This window comes from Polyodon spathula, chromosome 1, assembly GCF_017654505.1.
Source record: "Polyodon spathula isolate WHYD16114869_AA chromosome 1, ASM1765450v1, whole genome shotgun sequence".
NCBI classification, from domain to species: domain Eukaryota; kingdom Metazoa; phylum Chordata; class Actinopteri; order Acipenseriformes; family Polyodontidae; genus Polyodon; species Polyodon spathula.
This window is the reverse complement of record NC_054534.1, coordinates 2,899,183-2,923,732: the sequence shown is the minus strand read 5'-3', so window position 1 is coordinate 2,923,732 and position 24,550 is coordinate 2,899,183. Positions and strand designations below refer to the sequence as shown.

At 41.9% G+C, this 24,550-nt stretch overlaps 1 protein-coding gene across 17 annotated transcripts in view; it reads left to right on the top strand.

The window, feature by feature from the left end:
* LOC121309409 (protein unc-13 homolog B-like) overlaps positions 1-24,550 on the top strand; it is a 211,819-nt gene that overhangs the window by 145,722 nt on the left and 41,547 nt on the right. For 8 of the 17 annotated variants that reach the window (XR_005948711.1, XM_041242511.1, XM_041242436.1 and 5 more), the window contains exons 2-8: positions 10,207-12,773; positions 15,157-15,179; positions 17,047-17,093; positions 19,067-19,145; positions 19,867-19,872; positions 21,233-21,307; positions 22,461-22,680. Coding sequence is in view for 16 of the 17 variants with exons in the window: in XM_041242511.1 (XP_041098445.1) it covers positions 10,355-12,773; positions 15,157-15,179; positions 17,047-17,093; positions 19,067-19,145; positions 19,867-19,872; positions 21,233-21,307; positions 22,461-22,680 (2,869 nt within the window). In the remaining variant the exon portion in view is untranslated. The remainder of the gene's footprint in view (positions 1-10,206; positions 12,774-15,156; positions 15,180-17,046; positions 17,094-19,066; positions 19,146-19,866; positions 19,873-21,232; positions 21,308-22,460; positions 22,681-24,550) is intronic. The other 9 variants (XM_041243405.1, XM_041243469.1, XM_041243540.1 and 6 more) reach the window with 3 other exon arrangements.

The window sequence follows — 24,550 nt, the reverse complement described above, 5'->3', positions numbered from 1 at the left end:
ATTCGAGTTAACAAAAAACAAAAAGAAACGGTAACCTTTTCACTTCCTTTTTAGCTTAATTATTGAGTTTATTGCTTCATTTAAATTGTTTTCTTTGTTAGTTGTTCAGGGCATTTTGTTAATGCACGTCTATTTTTGTTTTTTGCTGTTCTACATTTTTTGACTGCAGCTGTTCATTTTAACCATTTTTTAATAACCATTTTGTAATAATCCAGCACCTCTGCACGTAAGCATTTGTATGTCAGCTGACAAGTGTTCAGCTGATATCACATCACACTTTCTTATAGGCGTACAAAAGCCCCCTGTGTACTGTGCATGTCATGTTCTATGTCACAGCCTTCTGCTTCCTTTTAATATTGCCTTTCATTAGCCATAATCACATGTTCTCATTGCTTGTGATCGCTATGTGGTTTAAATGTTCCACATTCCCCCTTGGCATCAGCCTTCCCATTCAGCCCTGTGCCTCTCTCAAGCAGAGACTGCTTTTGGTTGAACTGTGTGATTTGGGGTTAAATTGAGACACCCAAACTCCTGTGATCTGAGCCTCATTCAAACCCAGGCTATCAGAGGCAGCAGTGAAAGGTTAGTGAGTTAACCCCTGTACATTCTCCCCTGGGAGCCAGGGGTTATTTTGCTGCACCAGCCAGCCAGACCAGAGGGGAGGGTTCACCTTTCATGGCAATAGCATTTATTTATTTATTTATTTATATTTATTTTTAATCGAATAAACGCCACTGTCAATAAAGAAACGTAAAGGTTTTTTTCTTCCCCTACTTAAAAAATAGAGAAAGAAACGCGCAACTCTGGCTATGTACATGTGACGCCCCCGAAGAGACTGCAGCCTCAATCCAGCATGTAATACAAACTAATGCACACACACCTTAGTAAGCACATGTTATTTTATGGTACAGTCCCGCGACAGACAACCCAACATGAACTACTTACAGCACAGCAGTCGTTAAGGTCAGCCAACACAGCAGAGGATAAAACAAGGGCTGTCTGTTTACCTCGTCCTCAGCTTGGATAGTGAAAACTTCAACTCAGAGAAACTTAGAGCTTTGCCGGTCACTCTAAGGACTATTCAAAAGCTGGCTGAAGATATCTACTTGTAGGGGGTTTCGTTGTTTTGTTTTTTTTATTCAATTGGTATTTTACTCATTCCTGTACAATTATATTAAAAAAAGTGCTTACTATCTATTGTTATACTTCTCTTACAGAGAAATTACAGTGAGATGAAAGAATAATAACCGAGCAGGATATGTTTTAGTTTGAACAGAAATCAAAGCAATATTCAGAGGTAATATTTTTCATTAAGAAAAACAGCTGCATCACACTCAACTACTGTTCTCTCTCTTCTTGTCCCACCAAGTAGCAACCAATACACACTCCTGATTCGCTGGTACAGTACTGCCCTGACCTCCCGACTCCCTCCTAATAGGCTCTCGTTAACTGTCAGTAAATGCACTGTATTCAGCCCCAAAATCATACAAGAATATAGTGCCGCAGATTGGAACCTCTCACGCGCCGCTTCTAAAATGCCTTAAATCATGTGATAAAATATTGCAGCTTTTGTGAAGCATTGTATTATTAATAAAGGCCGCCCTCGTTTAAGGACCGCAGTCATTTTGATCAATTTAAAATAAACTCATCGAGCCAAACAATAAAAAATAAGGAAATGAATGTGAAGCTACTGGCTCTTTTAAAGGGTTAAATCAGAGACCTAACTAACCCTTAAACTATGATCATCCCGGCTGCACAGTCACTGTGACTGGAGGAAAAATGCTTGGACTTTATATCTTTTTTTTTTATACCAGCTGGGTTTTACTGTAAATCTTATTGTATTAGTGTAGTGTGTTATTGTATCTTGCTAGAGACTGCAGTATGTGAGCCTGTTTCTAGTATGTTAGTTGACACTCGACCATGGATTATAAATTATAAAGCTGCAATATCTTGCTGCTATTAAAGAAAACGTTTTTTTTTTTTTTCCCCTTGTCAGTGATCATGATCCTGAAGTTTAATCAGAAAACATGTAATAAATTGAAATATAATTAAAATTTGAAGATTTTGGTCGTTTTTTAAAACTAGATTTATTTATTTATTTATTTATTGTTAAAAGTATACAAACTGGAACCCGTAAATCCAGACCCCTGTTTGTAACCTACAAGTGAAGCTGCAAGCACAATGTTAAATGGCATTAATTGTGTGTGTGCAGCAGCTGCAGCAGTTGTATTATTCTCTAATGGACAGAGTGTGCTATCAGTGCGTGTAGTGAATGGGATCACTTGTGAGTAAGATGGATTCTCTGCTGGTTGTTGTGCGCACGCTGGTATTTCTAGGTTGCAAATAGCTACAAGCACACTGTCATGCACTCCTTTGTTGCGCTGCTTTAATTCAGGGTTGCTGTGGACGAGGTGCGAGTCTCAGACAGCAGAGCCAGGAGAGGAGAGTGAGTGCCCTGCTGAGAGGGAGGGAATCTCTCCTCCTGCCACGCTCCTCAGATCCTCCAGCTCACTGTCACAGTTATTAGCTAATATATACTCTTAACCAGCTGCTTCTCACACAATGCCAGCTCTTTCACTTTCTTTCTGTGCATTTCTACTCTATAGTGTTTTGTTGCAAGCAGAATGAGTACAAAGCTTAATGTATAGGTCTACTGTACAAAGATGTAAAGAATCGTTTCAACAGGCGTCAGTGAGCAGCTCCTGTGGAAACAGTTTCTGTGTCTTGGAATGTAGATTTGTGTGCTCTCCAGGAACAGGATGTTCATTAAAAAGCAGCGTTTTGTGCACCTGTTGGAGATTGTCCATTGGAGATGGTGGACAAGCATTTATCATTTCTCAGCTGCTTGAGATGGCTGGTCCTTGGTGATAAACAAGCCTGTCTGACAACGCAGTACAGGAAGGAAAGCAGTTCAGTAATTGAATAGTACGGAGCGGTATACGGAAATGTTAATTGCTAAGCCATGACATGCAAATTAGTCCCTTAAGAACTGATATGCAGATTGCTTGCACCATAGTCTCCCTCTCTCCTAAAGAGCTTCCACAACTCTTTCCATTAGTTTTGTACATTGTGGTTCTTGAGTATACAGGATTAGAACCCAACATTTGAGCTACACCCTCCACACTGCAGGCCAGCACTTTCGCTAACCAGTGAGCTGTACCCTGTTCACACTGCAAGCCAGCACTTTCTCTAACCAGTGAGCTGTACCCTGTTCACACTGCAAGCCAGCACTTTCTCTAACCAGTGAGCTGTACCCTGTTCACACTGCAAGCCAGCACTTTCTCTAACCAGTGAGCTGTACCCTGTTCACACTTGTATCGGAACGATACTGATAAAATTTGTTTGGGTTTAGAATATACTGATACGATACCACTTTCTGTCCCAACTCACTGTGCAACACCTATTCAAGACAGATACTGTTGTGATATACCTGTCCACATTTTAGCTGGTTGATATCGATACACTACATCAAAGATATTCTGTATACACCAAAATACTTAACTCTATTGATTCTCTACGGGGAGTTCCGTCATGCTGTGCATAAAGGGTTGTGGGATATAGAGAGATCGGGAGAAGATTTTCTATTGATTGTTGGATGGTTGGATTGAACTGCTTTGAGCTTATTTTCAATGTTTTAAATTATGTGAAGTCTATTTCACTCTTGTCCAGGGTGTCTTGACAAAAAGCATACCCTGTAGTAATGATGACATGTAATCTGTATGAAAAATGCACTTCAATGCAGTACCAGAGATGGTCCGTGTGCATTTATTCAAATTTCACTTCGATCATTTGCAATAATAAATGATCTGTAAATATAAAAACCCTATACTTTAATAAAAACAAGCAGGACGGAAGTAAAGGCGGAGTTCAAAATCTTGGTAATTTCTTTTGTGTAAGTGTGCTGCGCATGCCTCACACTCATCCATTCTGTTGTCATTCCGATCCACCTGTCCACACTTGATCTGTTCTGAGTCATATCGCAACTGTACTGATAGGAAACTTGCTCTTGGCTGTGGTTCATATCGACAGTGAGGTACACAACACCATTACCTTCCACACTGCAGCCCAGCGCTTTCTCTAACCAATGAGCTACACAACACCACTACCTTCCACACTGCAGCCCAGCGCTTTCTCTAACCAGTGAGATACACAACACCACTACCTTCCACACTGCAGCCCAGCGCTTTCTCTAACCAGTGAGCTACACAACACCACTACCTTCAAACACTGCAGCCCAGCGCTTTATCTAACCAGTGAGCTACACAACACCACTACCTTCCACACTGCAGCCCAGCGCTTTCTCTAACCAATGAGCTAAGTAAAAGATGCAATGCTTATTTGTTTGCACTGTGCACAGTGAAATATGCAATGCTTGTTTGTTTCCACTGCACACAGTAAAAGATGCAATGCTTGTTTGTTTGCACTGTGCACAGTAAAAGATGCAATGCTTGTTTGTTTGCACTGCGCACAGTGAAATATGCAATGCTTGTTTGTTTCCACTGCGCACAGTAAAAGATGCAATTCTTGTTTGTTTGCACTGGGCACAGTGAAATATGCAATGCTTGTTTGTTTCCACTGCGCACAGTAAAAGATGCAATTCTTGTTTGTTTGCACTGGGCACAGTGAAATATGCAATGCTTGTTTGTTTGCACTGCGCACAGTGAAATATGCAATGCTTGTTTGTTTGCACAACGCACAGTGAAATATGCAATGCTTGTTTGTTTGCACTGCGCACAGTGAAATATGCAATGCTTGTTTGTTTGTACTGCGCACAGTGAACTATGCAATGCTTGTTTATTTTTTTTTGCCACATTGTGTATTTGAATTGCTTTTTTTTAAGATGCAATTTTCACTGCTAATGTACTCCCTTAGCCAATAGCAGAGCTAGGTAATGACGAGCACCACCTCCTGTCAGTTATCAGTGAGGGGACCATTGTAGTGGCTGATCACTTTTAACTTTCTCCTCTCTCAAAAATACAGTGCCAAGCATTTTTGGGTGTAGTTAGCGTATTTTTCCATTTGTTTTAGAAATGAACTAGTGTTCGAAACTTGAACAAAGTATTTGAGTAGTAATTTTATTTAAAATACTCTATTACTTGAATATTCAGGCTCACCCCTACTTAAAAGTAACATAGGATTTTTAAATGATATATTGATAGTTAAAAATGCAAATAATCACAAAGTATTTCAAGTTTTCAAAATCTCCAAAAAAAACAAATGTTTGGCAGTATCATGGCCACCACTGTGTTAATGTTATAGTGTTTCATCTTTCCTTCATCACTGAAATCCCTATAATATATGAATGAATTAATGTCAGTGTGTGTCTTCACGACACTAATTGCAGTCTGGCAATATAACTCTCTACCATTCGTTTCTTGTATTGAGCAGCTGTTGGACAATTACTTTCTACTCCCACGTCTGGTATTAGCCTTTCATTCCTGTGTTCATTACAAGAATTAGAAAAATAGTAAGGTGTGCAATGCATACAGCAAATCGTCGTTTTTAAATTTGTAGAAAAAGTTAATTTTACTTAAACATGCCTTACGATGATTGCTGGAGTATTGTGTTATCAAGCTACAACGTTCTCTTAGCGTGTGGAAAGTAATCAGACGCAGGGTTTCAATGGCGAATGCAGCTTCTTCACACTTGGCCACACAGCGGGGTCAAGATATGAAGTACCAATGCAGGACATACTCGGGCCTCCCCGAGGTCATGTTATAGATCAGCCATATATTATTATTATTATTATTATTATTATTATTATTATTATTATTCATGATTAGAAAACACTCAATGTTAGTATACATGATATAGTAATACTAAAAGAAACCATTTTATAAGTAGGACTGAAGTTTTCAATGTTAAAATGAGATTTAGTTCACATGCTTGTATCCCAGGGTTTGCGGTTCTCATATTGGTTCCATTAAGTAGAATTAGCGCATGCTCTGTGGTCCTTGAATAGGTTCTTTGAGTTGTTTTCATAGCTGTCCATACAGTATATAAAATTCTAAATGGTAAAATATGTAGTAACACTACAATTATAACGAACAAGGTTGTATGTGCCAACCTACAGTTACACTATAGGAATAACAAGAGTAAATGTGCAACACTATATTGTGGCATAACTGGCCAATGGAAGCAAGGCACTTTACTTGTCACCAGTAATGTTGTGTAAAAGAGTTACTCACTTCATTCCTTCAGTGCAGAATTAACTGGTCTTGAATTAAACCACGGAGACATACTTGCCCTCTGGTTCAGTGTAAAATGCAGTAAGTGCACTGGAAACCAAGCATCAGGTTTGAGAGTCCCCTTGAGGGGCTGCTTTCTTGTGAAAGAGGCTGTACTCAAAATAGACAGCCCGTTCCCCTGAGCCAGCCATCTGGATCTGTGCAGACAGTTTCACAAGAGGTATATTGTAAGAAGAGGGGATTCTTACAGTGAAGTCAGGACTCGTTCACTGTCTTCTTGTGCTTAAAATAGTAGATTTCCATCCAGGAATAGTTTAAACCAGGACAGTACCTGGATATTTTATTATTTGCAGGGTTTTCACAAAACAAAAAGAACAAAAGACAAAACAAAACCTAGCTCATACCCGAGCCTAAACTAAACAGTGTAGCTTCCCTAAAATCAATAGTCGACAGCTGGGCTGATTACCAAGGGCAAAACGTAGAACACCCTGCTGCACTTTCAACCCAAACGGAATCAAAACATAGAGCACCCCGCTGCACTTTCAACCCAAACTGAATCAAAACATAGAACACCCCGCTGCACTTTCAACCCAAACTGAATCAAAACATAGAACACCCCGCTGCACTTTCAACCCAAACTGAATCAAAACATAGAGCACCCCGCTGCACTTTCACCCCGCTGCACTTTCAACCCAAACTGAATCAAAACATAGAGCACCCCGCTGCACTTTCAACCCAAACTGAATCAAAACATAGAACACCCCGCTGCACTTTCAACCCAAACTGAATCAAAACATAGAGCACCCCGCTGCACTTTCAACCCAAACTGAATCAAAACATAGAGCACCCCGCTGCACTTTCAACCCAAACTGAATCAAAACATAGAACACCCCGCTGCACTTTCAACCCAAACTGAATCAAAACATAGAGCACCCCGCTGCACTTTCAACCCACACTGAATCAAAACATAGAACACCCTAGGGGCTCATCAGACCCAGGTGCTTCACCTGCCTCTTGGTACAGTGCATGCTAGTAAATGTAGTCCTGGTCGTTAAGCAGGTCCCCAGGACTACATTTTCCTCTGCCTCCAGTACCACCCTGAAATTTTGCACTAATATATCTCACCTCTACTGCTTTACCACAATATAAAAAATGTGCTGCTGGCAAATATTTATATTTACAAACCCTTGTAATCAAGTTGAATCGTGAAGACAATGGGTTCTCCACTAATTGCTTGTTATTTGCTACAGATACGGTGCAGTGCGCCTTGATGTTGACACACTGCAACATTGCAAGCAGCTGATGATACTAATTGATAAATAGATTACTAGTTGCCTTGTGAATTTTTCTGCAATTTATATAATGGTGCCAAATTAAGTTGTCTTATGCTTTTTGACAGCTTAATTCTAGGGGTATCTTTTAATTAGAGAGTAGACTGTTTGGAAATGCAAATCTTGTTTAATGAAATGTTTTTCGTGGTATTCACAGTCTCTTGAATTTAGTGGTCATGTAGGTCTCTGTGGTCAGTCACAGTCTCTTGAATTCAGTGGGCGTGTAGGTCTGTGGTCAGTCACAGTCTCTTGAATTCAGTGGGCATGTAGGTCTCTGGTCATTCACAGTTTCTTGAATTCAGTGGTCATGTAGGTCTGTGGTCATTCACAGTCTTTTGAATTCAGTGGTCGTGTAGGTCTGTGGTCATTCACAGTCTCTTGAATTCAGTGGTCGTGTAGGTCTGTGGTCATTCACAGTCTCTTGAATTCAGTGGGCATGTAGGTCTGGTCATTCACAGTCTCTTGAATTCAGTGGTCGTGTAGGTCTGTGGTCATTCACAGTCTCTTGAATTCAGTGGTTGTGTAGGTCTGGTCATTCACAGTCTCTTGAATTCAGTGGTCGTGTAGGTCTGTGGTCATTCACAGTCTCTTGAATTCAGTGGGCATGTAGGTCTGTGGTCAGTCACAGTCTCTTGAATTCAGTGGTCGTGTAGGTCTGTGGTCAGTCACAGTCTCTTGAATTCAGTGGTCGTGTAGGTCTGTGGTCATTCACAGTCTCTTGAATTCAGTGGGCATGTAGGTCTGGTCATTCACAGTCTCTTGAATTCAGTGGGCATGTAGGTCTGTGGTCATTCAGTCTCTTGAATTCAGTGGGCATGTAGGTCTCTGTGGTCAGTCACAGTCTCTTGAATTCAGTGGTCATGTAGGTCTCTGTGGTCAGACAATGCTTTATCCCTGGTATTGACTGCCTTGCAGTAATAGGTAATCAGTATAGGGTAGCACCAATGGAGTTCAGGTACCTTCAAGACAGAGGCTGCAGGTATAAACTGAGCACATTTACTTTAGTAGTCCGATTCTTCAGACCAGACGCTTTTTGGCTAAAAGAGCTATACCGATCAGAGAAAATATATCCAAAATAAAACAAGGCTGTAACCTGTAACCAAATAGTTTTTGTGCTCGTTAAACCTGCTTGCTGTACTAAAACACAACTGATTGTTGTTGCAGTCTTTTCAAACCCAAAATCAAAAAACATCTCTAAATCAAAAGAGACTTATTGCCGAGTGACCCATCCGTGATACGCCCTGCATCGTCGAGTGACCCATCCGTGATGCGCCCTGCATCGTCGAGTGACCCATCCGTGATGCGCCCTGCATCGTCGAGTGACCCATCCGTGATGCGCCCTGCATCGTCGAGTGACCCATCCGTGATACGCCCTGCATCGTCGAGTGACCCATCCGTGATGCGCCCTGCATCGTCGAGTGACCCATCCGTGATGCGCCCTGCATCGTCGAGTGACCCATCCGTGATGCGCCCTGCATCGTCGAGTGACCCATCCGTGATGCGCCCTGCATCGTCGAGTGACCCATCCGTGATGCGCCCTGCATCGTCGAGTGACCCATCCGTGATGCGCCCTGCATCGTCGAGTGACCCATCCGTGATGCGCCCTGCATCGTCGAGTGACCCATCCGTGATGCGCCCTGCATCGTCGAGTGACCCATCCGTGATACGCCCTGCATCGTCGAGTGACCCATCCGTGATGCGCCCTGCATCGTCGAGTGACCCATCCGTGATGCGCCCTGCATCGTCGAGTGACCCATCCGTGATGCGCCCTGCATCGTCGAGTGACCCATCCGTGATGCGCCCTGCATCGTCGAGTGACCCATCCGTGATACGCCCTGCATCGTCGAGTGACCCGAGTGACCCATCCGTGATACGCCCTGCATCGTCGAGTGACCCATCCGTGATGCGCCCTGCATCGTCGAGTGACCCATCCGTGATGCGCCCTGCATCGTCGAGTGACCCATCCGTGATGCGCCCTGCATCGTCGAGTGACCCATCCGTGATGCGCCCTGCATCGTCGAGTGACCCATCCGTGATGCGCCCTGCATCGTCGAGTGACCCATCCGTGATGCGCCCTGCATCGTCGAGTGACCCATCCGTGATGCGCCCTGCATCGTCGAGTGACCCATCCGTGATACGCCCTGCATCGTCGAGTGACCCATCCGTGATGCGCCCTGCATCGTCGAGTGACCCATCCGTGATACGCCCTGCATCGTCGAGTGACCCATCCGTGATGCGCCCTGCATCGTCGAGTGACCCATCCGTGATGCGCCCTGCATCGTCGAGTGACCCATCCGTGATACGCCCTGCATCGTCGAGTGACCCATCCGTGATGCGCCCTGCATCGTCGAGTGACCCATCCGTGATGCGCCCTGCATCGTCGCGATCCCTGGTTTCTTTCCAGTGTTTCTTTCCAGAGTTTTTCCATAAGGCTTTAAATACAAATCACCTTATTGAATTGTCAGTACTAATTCTTAGTGCCTTTTGATGGGGGAAAGAAGGAAAAAATGAACTAGTATAAAACCCATATGAAATCGCAAAACCATAAAAGCAAGAACAGTTAGAAAGTCTCTTGAGGTATGTATTGCTAGAGCATAAACTGCTGATAATGAATCTGTTTTAAGTTGATGTATTTGGCCTTCATTTACTTATGGTCTTGGATTGTTTGTCTTTTTTTTTCCTACCAGCCACAGAGTGCACTGTGTAGCACTTACTGGGTGGAGAAAAACTGCCCTGTGACTAAAGCTGAAATGGCCAACCTCGCAAATCTAGGCACAGGACCAAAGGCTTGGTTAGCTGCCTGAGCGTACAAACAGAAAGGGACTCGCTGCAGTCATGTTCTCGAGAAGCACATTCAACACCCCAGATGCAGCTGATATTGCCCCACATAAAAGGTCCAAGAAGGCGAACTTGAGCAAAAAGAGGTCTCCACGTCCAAAAGTTACTTTGGCTCTGAGGAACAAACTCCAGAAGTTTCTCCAAGGGTCTGGGGAGCCGTCAGACCAGGATTACAGCCTCTCGTCTGTGGAGATCGAAACAGACATGTTTATCTGCGGCATTAAGAGGGACTCTTCCAACACCGATGTTTCAGTCCTCCAGCTGCCGAATGGCCAAGGCTATGCTTTTAACCCTAGTGTTGCATGTGTGGGGGAGGTGGAACTGAATCAAGAAGGTAACATCAAAATCCCTTGCACCATGCAAGCCAATGGCCCAGAACTGGAGCCAGTTACAACTGAAGCAGTTCAATCTGATTGTCTTAAGGAAGAAGGGCTTAGGGATAGCATTTCAGAAGATGGAACGAGCCCTGCCAGTGAAGCTGAGACACTTGTCTTTCCACTGCCATCGATTTTGAAAGGCGGGGAGGAGGAAGAGGAGGAAGAGACAAGCGACATCATTGAGCACATCCTGAAAGAGCTCAGAGGGATTAATCGGATACAAGCGGAACTCTCGGACCTCCGGCAGTATCTGACGTCTGTCCGGGGTTCAGTAGAGGAGGTCTCCTGCTGTGTGGACTCGGTCCTGAGCGAAATTGAGGGCTTGCGGTCGGGGACTGGACCCATTCTCACCCCGAGACCCAACGACAGCAGTGGCTGCACAAGAGAGAAAGCAGAAGCAGCTCCACAAGAACTGATATGCAGCCTTTTGTCAGAGTATCACTGCTGGCACAAGGAGGGCCAGGTTGTAGAAAGGGGAAATAACCACCCCTTAAGACTTGAACCTACCTGCCAAGCAGGTGCCCTCCCTGATACTATAACGCATGAGGCAGATGAGTGCCAGGAGAATTCTGACCACAGCTCAGACTTGCCCCCCACTTCAGCTTGCCGGCTTTACACTTTCGGCTCTCTGGTACGGCAGGACGGGCAGGACTATCCAAGCACAAGCTCTGTGTCTTCAGGCCAGAGCTTCAAGTCAGATGAATTTGATTTGGAAGAATGCAACATTTTTAATTCCAACCAGGATGTTGGCCACGAATTGGAGACCAACAGCTGGGCTGACCTGGGCTTCAGGCACAGTAGGAGCTTTCATGGTAAAGCTGAATGGGATGAAGAGGTAGGCTACTTTTGCCAGAATGACTTGGAAGCCAAAGGACATCTTAGTGAGCCATACAAGTGCTGGGATGGCAGGGAGGGAACAAGCAACACTCCAGCTCAGTCTTCAGGGAGTAGCTCAGAGCACTTGTCCTTATTGTTTGGCCATCAGTACCCCTCTAATTCTCCCTCATTTTCCCCAAGCTTGTCCTCTGATTGGAGAGCTTGTGGGCATGATCCAGAAGTGCCCACTGGACAAGCAGGGAACTCCAGCCTTGGCAATGAATGTACAATGGAAGGCCCATTCTCCATGGGTGTTGACCTTGCAGAGGGTTACAAAGATGACATGGTAAATGTGGCCTCAGTTAGTCTTAGTCACAATTCGAACACATGCACTGACTGCGAAGATTATCAAGAAGGCCACTTGTTAGAGTATTCTGCTGGAACAGGGATATTGGAAGATGGAAGATCAAGGAATGTTGAAGCATGGTCCACAGGAGTTGAGGAGGTCTCTTACCTCCCAAACCATGCAGGTCGCTGTCAGCAGACTGAGGGAGACCTCCCTCTCCTCAGTCTGGAACCTGAGAGCACTGAGCTCCTCAACATGGGATTCAATGTGAAGAGGATTGGGAAAGCTGTCCAAACCTTTAAGTCAGCTTTAACAGGGGCTTTTAAAAAACGAGAGGGAACCAGCCCTTCCCATCTGAATGAACATGATGGAGGTGGTGCTTTCCTCATTAGTCCAGACAACTGCCTAGTTGAGAAACCTTGGCTGAGAGATGGCCACCAGAATGGGGCCATCTCGACTTCCTTCCTTGAGGTACCTCAAGATGAACCGTATAACAACACCTCTTCCCCGGAGACTGATCTCCCTAAACGTGAGACTCAAGAGAGCCTGCTTTCCATCAAAACACCTTCAGACCTCCACGATTCACCCCGAACTCCACTCTCCCACTGCACTCCTACCGAATCCTGTTCCGAACAGACCGTCCAGGAGTATCCTGCGGCTGTGGGATTACCCCAGGACGAGGTGTCCTCAAATTCAGAATGTGCCCCCAAGCTCAGTACTGAGAAGATGGAATACGTGCGCCAGGACACTGTCTACCTGAACAAGTGTCTCAAGAACTTCCAGAGCGTCCTGAAGGAGAAGAGACAAATCCACAGGAAGATGCTGAGGGATATAGCAAGATACACATATACCTGCTCCGAGGAAGAGTTCAGTGCAGGTATTGTTCTTGCTGCATGCATATCTCGCGTTGAATGGCTGTCTAGTAAGTGAATTATGATGTTTATCAGGGTTTAAGTCAATACAGGGAATATTACCCCCTCTTTATCCAGTAGTAACTATTGCTACTGCTCTACACAGAAGGTTTGGGCATTATAAAGTAATTTTCAGATTCTGCAGGCTGGAGACCAGTATAGCTCTGTAAGAGTACAGCATTATCTGTCTTTTTTGTGCCATAAACACTGCCCTGTATGTGGACTCTTGCAAAGGGCTGGTTATGATATGGTGTTAATTCATACAGTAAAGGCAAATTGAAACTGTTAATACTATCTGATTGTTACCAGTTTTTTAACGTTAAGGCCAGACCTAAACAAAAAAACAAAAAAAAGCAGATTCATAAAGGTTGTGAAACTTACAGCAGCATTTAGGTTAGTTTGGTAAAATAGCAAAGTTCCCGAAACAGTTTACAGTTTTGAAATGCAACAGCAGATTCTACTGCACTGTACAATACTTGCTGTTCACTAGTAGATGGGTCAGTGACCATGGCCTGGGGTAATGTAATATGACACTGGTGTCCTTTTTGTTGCCTCCGGGTTCAAGGAATTTGGTTCAACATCATCTCCCATGTGGCATGTGTGTAAGACGACTGGATTTAATAGAAGGCTTCCTGCCACAGTGAGTTTGTGAGAGCAGTGAGCCAACAGATATGTTTTTGTAATGCATTTACTCTGTTGCTAGTTTAATGTTTTTTTTTTAAATTGAAAAATAAACTGCTGTAATTATCTATTGGGTTGTGCCTACTGCCCATTAACTTATTGGCGTGTAATCACCTTAAAATAGATCTCCTTTGCTTGCTAAGTGCAACCAGAGCAAAGAGTACAGAGAAAATGCTTCCATTTTCCAAATTTTGAAATTTGAAAATTAAGCAGATAATCAAATGAATATCTTTCCATTTAGCTTTTGCAATAATTCCAAAATGAAACTGGGTACAGAGCAGTCAATTAGATTTTAGAACAAGCTAAATGCAATCCCATTGCCATACAGACATATAACTTAATTGAGTTAATAGCATTTTACATAACGGGACATGAATTGCCATATACAGTACACCCTCGCTGTATTATGCCCTTCATAATAACAAACCTAATGAACCTGGCCCCTGGACCACAAATAAAACAAAAACAAAAACAGAAAAACATTTTGTCTAATAAAAAACATGCACTGTGTAACTATTCCTCTAAAACGAAAAGCATTTCATATTGCAACAAAGCTGGAAACTATTTTGATAGTTTGAAAAAAGGAGTAACGCTGGCACATCTCTGTCGTGAGTATTGTTTGTCAAAAAATACAATTTTTTTGGCTTATTCAGTAACCGTGCGGCAAAGCAAACTTGATTAAAGAAACAACAACAACAACAAAACTCGAGGATCTGATGAACTTTTCATGTCTGGTTGATTTGGAATAAAAGCCCAGTTTTGGATTCTTGCACGTTGCATTTGCTGCACTTTGAAACGATTCGTGTCGGATTGATTTTGAATAAAAGTTCAGCTTCAGTTCGGGATTTTTGCTTTTTGTACTGCGTTTTACTTCTTTAACAAACAGGATAAAGCAAAGGCAAAATACTGCATACGTGAGATGAACAGATACATGTAACTTTTATTCACAATCTCATCTCATTAACTTACTCCAATAGTTTATCATGCATTTTGATTGTCCTTTCCTTGATATAACAAACAAAAGGCTTGGACCCAACAGGTTGGTTATAGCGAGGGTGCACTGTAATTGCTTTGTAATAACTGAATAATTACCAGTGACACATGCTTGTTCACAGTAACTAATTACTTTCAAATGGCCAGAACATTTTGTTACCTGATGAGAGTACATGGTAATCGCACGGCACAGGCAATTTACATGCACTCATTACTGTTATTACACTATTATTGCATTGTTATGCATGCCCCATAATGTAAAGTGCTACCGAAAAGGTTTTAGCCTTGTGGTTTGGTACAGCTGAAGACAGCATTGGGGTATGGTTATACAGGCTTTAATTGCTTTAAAATAAATAGATAACAAAAGTGCTTCCATCCACATTGATGGATACTGAAGCACAAGACAAAAACAGAATGACTGCCAGTCTTCTGAAGCCATTTACCAGAAAGCAAAGGACCCAAACCCCTGCCGAGATTCAGCATGTCAGTAATTGGAGTGTGCCACCACCACCACCACCAGCAGTAGCAGCAGCTGCATCTTTGCTGAACTGTAGGATCGTGCAGTGTAGCACATCTGGTCAGTAGAAGCCTCCAGGGCGTTTGCTTCAAAGCCTTCAAGGTGCTGACCCCCACTTCTTTCCTTTGTTTCTTTGCTAATTTGTTTTTCTCTTTCAGAAGGCAGTAGAGAAGATGAGCAGGTCACAACCAAGTCTTCTTTTCTAAAGTGTCTCTGCGGGTGTTGTTGCTTGAAGCCTGGCTGACATGTGTGTCTGATTGTGTCTGTGCATCCATTGCCTGCTTTTGATCCAGCTGGGAAGTCTGTTCACTCTTAAACGCTTCATTTAAAAAACAAAAACAAAACTGAAGTGCATTTTACATCAAACAGGGAAAAGAAAACAAGATGGTGAAACTAAAACATTTACTAAACTAAAAATGTCAGCTGTCTTGTATGTTGATTGCTCCTCCTCCTCCTCTTATCTAGTTTTAATGCACGTGTGTCAGTATCATTTTGTTATTCTTTGTGAAAACTGAAAGACAGAGGACAACGTAACCATTAGAATTACGTTTTTATTGTTTTAACCAACAAGATGTAAATTTTGTGCAATACTGCCACTAATATTACTACTTAGGCATTGAAGGCTATTCAGTTATCATGACCAGTTTACAGACAGAAATACACTAAAGCGATGGACGTGCACTATTAGAACCTTGTCCTGTTCAGAACCTTGATACACAAAGGGACCTACTGAGGCACATATAGAAAGAGCAATTTACAGAGTTACAGTGCTTTTAATGCACTACCTGCTTAGTGTATTTGTTTCGCTTGAGTTTTATGTGTGCAGTATCACCTAGATACTGTACGTCTTGTAAGTCTTGCTTTGGTCCATAGGGTCCAGGGCTAAGGTTGTCTACAATAGTGAAAGATGCAAAGTGAGAATCGTATAATGCTATATTCATTGGAGCGAGGGTGGGATGCTGCTGTTGATGGGTGAGAGGCTGTCTTTCATTACAGCGCAGAGAGACGACAGTAATGATATGCACTTTGGGCTGTATGTGCCCTGTCTGGGTCACTCAAGGGGCTGTTCCAACAAAAGAGCCTGTCGTGAGGGAAAGGGCAGAGCGCCCCGGTCTTCCAGCACGTGCCAGCCATGTCTTCACAAGTGACGCTCGCCTGGCATGCCATTTCCCTTCCGCGCGTCAACCTTTATTTTAAACAAAGTGCCAGGAAAGCGTACTGCTGTCCTCCTTTATCTTTTCAAGTCAGATTTCTTTTTACCGGGTGCCCTTTTATGTTAAATTTTAATAACAATAGTAATTTTCTATTCTGAATACCTTTGGGCACTTTCATGCTTTAGCTGAATGCTGAAATTTGTTACAAGTAGTAGTAGTAGTAGTACAAGAAATTTGTTTGTGAGTACAGCAGTTTTGGGGTGGGGGTTAAGTTTTTAATTGTATATATTTTTTTGCCAGGGTCAGGGTTTTGGGGGTGGGGATTATGGATGTTTTATTTTAATGTTTGTGGCTTTTATGTTTTCTTTACGCTGTGGTTTATAGAGTACACCGATTTGTCATATTTCTGTATACTAAATACTGTCTGAATACTCTGTAATCCTCAGAAAAGCACAGAGTAATTGATTAATATAGATGCTGGCGCCTCAGTTGAATTGACTTTCCAAAAGCAGATTAATATGAATGCTGCAGTGCTGTTTTTGTTAGTGCGCTTCTTGTCAATGCGTAGTCCTTAACTGTAAACTGAGTCAACTCTTTCACAGCCTGGGTTGAAATGCCAGATGTCTGTTGATTTGTTTGTTTTGTTGTTATTTGATGACTGTCACCATGGTATCCTAGAGGCCTGTTTTGTATTTGGAAACAAGAGTTAGCAGCTGCATGTGTTGCATTATTTCTGTGTCTTTCTTGTTTTTTCTTTCCTTTGGTGTTTTTCTAATTGTTTTATTTAAAATCCTGTATGATGTATTTATTACACAATACTCATATGTGATACTTTTTAAATGCTATTGTTACCTATTAGTCTTACTTGTTGTTCATCCATTTCAAACTCTGCAGGGCCGAGATGATGGAGATCCTTCAAATCCTTCCTGGAGTAAAGGAGGGTGAGTTCTGGACTTCTTCCTCCTCCTCCTCTTTCCTTCTTTTCTGTATCCTTGTTCTTCTTTTCCTCGTTCTCATTTTTGTTATAACTGGAGAAATTACCCTGTCAAGCTACAGGCACATTGTCAATGTTCTATTTTATTTTTATTTAGCGTTTCAAGCATTTGCAGAAAAGACCAGGAACAAGACGAAAAGGACAGATAGAACAATAGCCTCTTTATGGGACAGTTCGATGTCCGTGTTCTACATGACTAAGATAAAATGGAATTAAAATAATCGCAAATTCGTAACCTCAATACTCAAATTTATGAGGTTTTTATTCATTAGCAGATTAGATTGCAGGTATAAGCACACAAGCAATTCCATATGAGAGGCTTGCAATAACTGTAGGATTCCTGCTCTTACAAGATACATTCTGTACAATTACATGGAAATGGGCTTGTGAACAACATCTTGTTACCTAACATGAAGACCATGCACATTACCATGCAAATACTAACTGTTTTAATTGCTACGTTTTATCCAAACTGGACCATCGGTTCTGCGCCTAGTGTGTACGTTGAAAACAGAGAATTGGCTTGGTGTTCTGCATGCACAATCCTTGTATATATATATGCCTTGGTCGACCTGTGTGTCAGTGAAAGCCATAACCTACGTTGTTTGTGAGATATGGAGTGTAAGGACAGACGGACAGACGCAAAGCATAATTTTAGTGTCTCTGCCCTGCTTTGCCGATTGCAGAGAACAAGACTCGGGGTTCTGAAGAAGCAGCCGCAACAACATTACTAACTCTCATGACTTATTTTACATATCGCTAGCCTAAAGCACCTCCTGCCTGAGTCAGATTCTGCTGCTATGGAAGAAAACAGATGATACTTCTCTGCTCACTATTCGGGTGTTTGTGGAGTATGACCTTCAATTCTGGAAGTTTTGGAGAAGAAATAAAAAATAATAACCCATTCAAATAGTAATTGGAGAAGAAGCAAAGTGAACCACATTTAGTTTGTTTCAAGATTTGATGTTTAGTAGCCATGTTCCTAAGACCAATATAATATAACAGTACTCAAAGAAGATGTTTTTATAAGCAACCACACAGTGAAAGACAGTTTTCAGAGGGGAACACAATGATAACAGAATAAAACTGTAAAATTCACCCTTGTAAAGTTTACCGTGATAAATGTGTGCAGTATGTTTTCAGTTTTCCCATGGTTATTAGCATTTCTCATAGTTGACCATGGCTTGACCTGGGTTTTTCTTTATTTACCATGCTGTCACTGCTTCTTTATTACACTCTTGCATTTGTTTGGGTAGTATTGTATAAGGCTCTGCCCTCCTGTTCTCTCCTCTCACTGCTTCTTTATTACACTCTTGCATTTGTTTGGGTAGTATTGTATAAGGCTCTGCCCTCCTGTTCTGCCCCTCTCACTGCTTCTTTATTACATTCTTGCATTTGTTTGGGTAGTATTGTGTAAGGCTCTGCCCTCCTGTTCTGCCCCTCTCACTGCTTCTTTATTACACTCTTGCATTTGTTTGGGTAGTATTGTGTAAGGCTCTGCCCTCCTGTTCTCTCCTCTCACTGCTTCTTTATTACACTCTTGCATTTGTTTGGGTAGTATTGTATAAGGCTCTGCCCTCCTGTTCTCTCCTCTCACTGCTTCTTTATTACACTCTTGCATTTGTTTGGGTAGTATTGTATAAGGCTCTGCCCTCCTGTTCTGCCCCTCTCACTGCTTCTTTATTACATTCTTGCATTTGTTTGGGTAGTATTGTATAAGGCTCTGCCCTCCTGTTCTGCCCCTCTCACTGCTTCTTTATTACACTCTTGCATTTGTTTGGGTAGTATTGTATAAGGCTCTGCCCTTCTGTTCTGCCCCTCTCACTGCTTCTTTATTACACTCTTGCATTTGTTTGGGTAGTATTGTATAAGGCTCTGCCCTTCTGTTCTGCCCCTCTCACTGGTTCTTTTGCTTTGCAGGCAGGGCGGAGGCCTCTTTGGCATTGACAGCATGCCAGACCTACGCAAGAAGAAGCCAATTCCACTTGTTAGCGATCTGGTGAGTCCTTCTGCTAGTCATGGTTTTACAACCTTTGAAACAGACTTTGAGGTCTAGTCTCTTTTCTAGCAAGATGATGATACTGCCTACAGCATCAGTAAAACATTACATGTTTGCAAGCAAGAAACGTTCGTGGAATTAGTATTTTTGAATATCCTGCATAATTCCGCCAGAGTTTACATGCAGCATATGTGCACTTTATTTAACTGCAAACAGGGGTTGCTGTAAATCGGTCCACGCCTGCAACATTTAACTTGCTGCTGACGTGTCCTGTTTTACATTGTCTGGTAAAGAGGGTAGCCTCTGTCGGGACTCTGGGATTAGCATCTGTTCTGAGATGCAACATGGTTCTTGCTGTATCTAGAATAATAGCCAGTCTGTAGGAGCAGTGATGTCGCCTTTTGTTTGCCCTCTAGGGAATGTGGTTCATGCAGAACAGTTTCTTCAGCCAGGGAGAAAATTGAGATGATGAACTGAAATTCATTAGCAAGCTTATTTTTTAAATTACAGAATGGTTGATAGGGAAAGCAACATGTTGTCATATCAACAAAAACTAAGTAGTAAAACTGTTTTTTAAATTTTAGCAGGACAGGTTCAATCGTACATGTGTTTTTAAAAAACTAACAGATAACTTAACAGCATTCCCCCTGGCTCTAATCAAATCCCTTTAAATTATTAACTCTCTACAATTCTTTTATACGCAATCCATCTTCTTGATCAGGCTATGGTAAGTGAAACTGTACACTTTACCTGTGTTCCCCATTAAAGAAAAATAATAAATTGCTGTTTTTATTTCAAATCTTTTTTTGCAATGGTTTTGTTAGTCCCCTCCTAACCTGACCTTTGCCCTGTAGTTCCATGTTTTGAGCTCTCCTGTCATGAAGCATTTCCAGGCATGACAAATCCATCACTGATCAGCACACATGTAACTGGGCAGACATTATGACACAATCCCAGTTTTCCTCTCGCAGTATACCAGTGCTGGTCTCTGAATGTAACAACACGATTCTTGCATTCATGCTTTTTTAATTTATTTTTTTATACATCCCTCTGGAAATCCAAAACACATTTGAGATATGCACTTGAGATCGTGCTATATCTTAATGTGTAAACATGCCTTGAGTACACTTCAGATTAAGTGGCTCGTCCACATCCTAAGTGTGTGTCTTTGCCAAGATTGTGGTGTAAAAGCCATTGGGATAGCAAAATCAAACTTTATTTTTTTTTTAATAATTAAATCCCAAATGTTTTTGTATTCAAATTATTTATTAACTTTTACTGCCTATTTATATCCCTGCTCTGATGATCATGAAGTAATAAAGACAGATTGCTAATTATCAGGGAGTCATAAATGTTTCACTCACTATTAATAAAGAACATGCAACAAAAAGCATATTTGGTGCTCTTAATTTGAAGTGTTTCAAAATATTCCATTTCTGGATGCAGGCTGCATGCATGTTTAAGTTAAGGCTCGTGTAAGGTGGTTTCAGATTATTTTAATGAACACAAGTTGCTTATCATAATTGGGGGTTTCATAAGTAAGTTTGCAAAACGACAGTTGCAATTCTGTGGAAGTGTACAGCTAAGTCACATGGTGGCGATGTGTAAACGGTGCGATCTAGAGTAAAGGTAGTGAAAGTACAATCTCCAAAACTTGAACACTGTAGCTTCAAAACTGATCAGCAAGGTAAGTATTTCACAAACTGTGTAATGTCTTGAGTGGATTGCAATGGTATATGTTGTGTTAAGGTTCTGGTGGCATTATAATGTATGATTAAGCCAGAATCCAAGATGTAAATTACAGAAGAGGAGAGGTTTCCATTAAACAAACAAAAAAATGCAGACTGTTAAACACAAACATGATCACTGCCGGAGCCTCTAACCTGGCCTATCTAAGTATGACTTGCATATACTGTAGATCAGAGATTTTCTTGTTCACCAATAAATAAACCTCTAGATCGTAAGAGCTTCCAAACGGGTGACAGTCCATGAATCTGGAGGTGGATCTCCATGTTTTCGAGGGGTGTTTCTGTGGTTTCTGTCGCACAGTTTGTAATGCCTGAGCTCTGTTGTTTTGCTGTCTGCAGTCCCTGGTTCAGTCGAGGAAGGCGGGAATCACCTCGGCCCTGGCGACACGGACGTCCCTTAAGGATGAGGAGCTGGTAAGCAGACAGCGGGGAGGGGCTTGTTTTTAAAGTGACAGTGTAACAATTTACTAAACTTCTGTAGGAACAATTCAATAATTGATCATTTAATGTTTATCTGGGTTGATTAGTTCTCTTATTAATAATATTTAATTAACGTATTATATAATCGAGGATTTACTATGAACACACATACATGCGCGGACACAAGAAATGTTTAATCAATAGTAGTATTTTGTTAAGTACACGAATAATAAACCAAAATCTGAAAAGTCATAAAGTAAATCTTTGTCTCTAAGCACAAACACAATTCAAAACTCTAACTGCACTCATGCTGGCTAGCAGGCAAATATGACACCGCCTGTCTCCTTACACACAAGCAAGCTGTGACGTAGCTAGTAAGTTGCTCACACACTCACACCCACATACAAGCACAGCCTCAGACTGAAATGATGCAGGCAATCTTAGAATATATCACATTAAGCTTATTAATGATATATAGATTAATGACATGGCAAGTTTAATTTTAAAGAAATTCTTCATACAACAGTACAATAGTTCATCAAGTTTCACTAAAACTTGTTTCACACGCAAAGTGTGCAAACTAAATAATTATCAGTTCAGTTCTATGTGAAGGCGTTACAATTAATTAATTTAGTTCCATGAAAGGAAAATGCAACTGGAATTATACCCAACGGTTCCTTGAAGCTTAGACTTTTGGTCCGCTGGTTTGGAAACTCAGTCTGTTGAAGTGTCCAGTACAAACTCTCCTCTCCGCAACAAAGTCTTCAATCCTACATTGGATCAAACTCTGCAACAAGGCTTTCAATTCTCGAAAGAATCAACAAACAATTGCAACAGTGTCTTCAGTCCTCGGTAGGATCCGCAACAGCACTCGTCCGTTCTGTCCTCTTCGCTGAATCTTTTAGCTACGCAGATAGAAGGGGGCACAGTTTATTTTGGATACTGTGGTTTTAGGTGTACAGCAGACTCAGACTGGTTTGTCTGATAACAGTCGCTGTATGTTTTAATGGCAGTCCTCCAGCCGGCCCTCAGTCTCGTTGCTTGGAGCAGTTGACTGGCGTGCAGCTTGCTTCCTCTTCTTGAGTATTGGCTGATAAATAGATTTTGTGCATTGTGTGGAAAACTCTCTTGTGTTGTTTCTCTGCAGAAGAACCATGTTTACAAGAAGACCCTGCAGGCCCTCATCTACCCCATCTCCTGCACCACGCCCCACAACTTCGAGGTGTGGACCGCCACCACGCCCACCTACTGCTACGAGTGCGAGGGGCTTCTGTGGGGCATTGCCAGGCAGGGCATGCGCTGCTCCGAGTGCGGGGTCAAGTGCCACGAGAAGTGCCAGGACCTGCTCAATGCAGACTGTCTGCAGCGTAAGTTAACGCAAAGGTCTTGTCAACCTTTCGGCCTGATGGCTATTGAACCGAACACACTACTGTTGGTGGGAGAGGCATCATCAGTGTTTATTGGGCTGGAAAACTGACAGATAATTGAATCTTAAACATACAAAGACTAGAACACGGTCCTTGAAGAGCGACTTGATACGAGTATGACATCAACTTATTTTAACTAGTGTGTTGTTTAGGTTGACTTAGTTTCATGTGCTACTGTGTTAGATTTTCTTTTTCTTTTCAGAAAACAAATCAAACCAGTCTGTGCACACTCTGCAGTAGAGCAAGCTAAGAAATGTTTCTGAATTTCAATACCACTGTTATGCTATTTTGGCATCTGTAGTAGGGAGAGGATATGCTGCTAATATACATTTCTACACAACAGAATGTCAGAATAGATAAAGCTGTTCTTGAATTCTCACTTAGTTTTGTGATATCAGAGACAGTGTATCCTGGGTAGACGAGAAACATGGACATGCTGCTGCACTGATTAGCAGAACTGGAATTAGCAGATTTTACATTCAGTTTTAGAAGAGCGGTGCTCAGCACTGGTTTTTAACATATTATGTATTTATTTATTTATTTCCACATCCATAACTTGTAGGCTCTTTGGGTATAAAAGTAATCAAACTATTAGGCCAAGTAGAAAAATGTTTCAGCTAATGCCTTCCATAGTGTTGAAGTTAAAAAGTAAGTAGCGGAGTTCCGAAAAATATAGCGTTATATGTCCCAACACGTTGCTCCAACTGTTTAATCCATAAATAGGTTAGTGAACAAAAACAACACGCAAACTGCTTTAAACACGGGGGCATTTTTTGCTTTAAAAGTTAGCAAACATAAACGAGATTAATTAGGCTACAATACACAGTATTGCTATTCGATTTACTGTAAGCGATTTCCATGCAAAGCTATTAAAAAAAAAAAAAAAAAATACAAATACAAATACCAAATAAATGGTAAATGTACAGTAACCTGTACCTGGTGGCTTCTTTCTTAACTCTAGAAGTCTCTGCCTCCCTAGTTCTGCTTTCTTAATATCTCTGTCACAGTACTTTGATATTGCCAACAGCCAATAAGCAGCTCGGTTTGAATATTTTTCAGCTGTTTTAAACAAACGGCCAGTAAGCGTTGTGTTTATGAAGCTTGCTTTGTTTAATTCAAATGCATTTAAAACAACAACACGCTGCCAATATCTGCAAGTGTACGCGCCATCATATAAACACATTGCACGAAAAAAAAGAGTAAAACACAATGTTTTCTCAACAGGGGTATTGAAATGTCACTGCTACACACAGCTGAGTGACACATGCACGCAGCCTGTCTCTCTTAAAGGGGAACGCACCGAAGGGCTGATTGCTGTAACGCTTTCTTTCTGTTTCGATCGCGGACGCTGCACTTACTGTCATAGCCTAATTTGAATATTTATTTATGTATTTATTTGTTTAGTGAGGTGATTGATTGCTCAGGGCGGTTATGTGACGGTCGGATATGCGACGTTCCACTGTAATAGTAATAATAATAAATGCTCTGGCTTTTCTTTTCGGTACCACATCACGTATCGTTATTGCTGTGTTATCTGTTTCACAATGTTGGCCAAAAACGGTGCACTTGAGCAACCAAATGGCAAGTATGTTATTGCAACGATGGTAACAGTTATATTTTTTGGAACCCTCTACTTACTCTTTAAGGAACAACCTGTATGTTAACAACATACGTTTTAATAAACGGATTAAAAAAAATGATAAAGGGGGCTCCCGAGTGGCTCATCCAGCAAAGGTGCTCCACGCGGATGTGCCCTATAGCCTGGGGATCGCAGGTTCGAGTCCACGCTATGTCACAGCCAACCGTGACA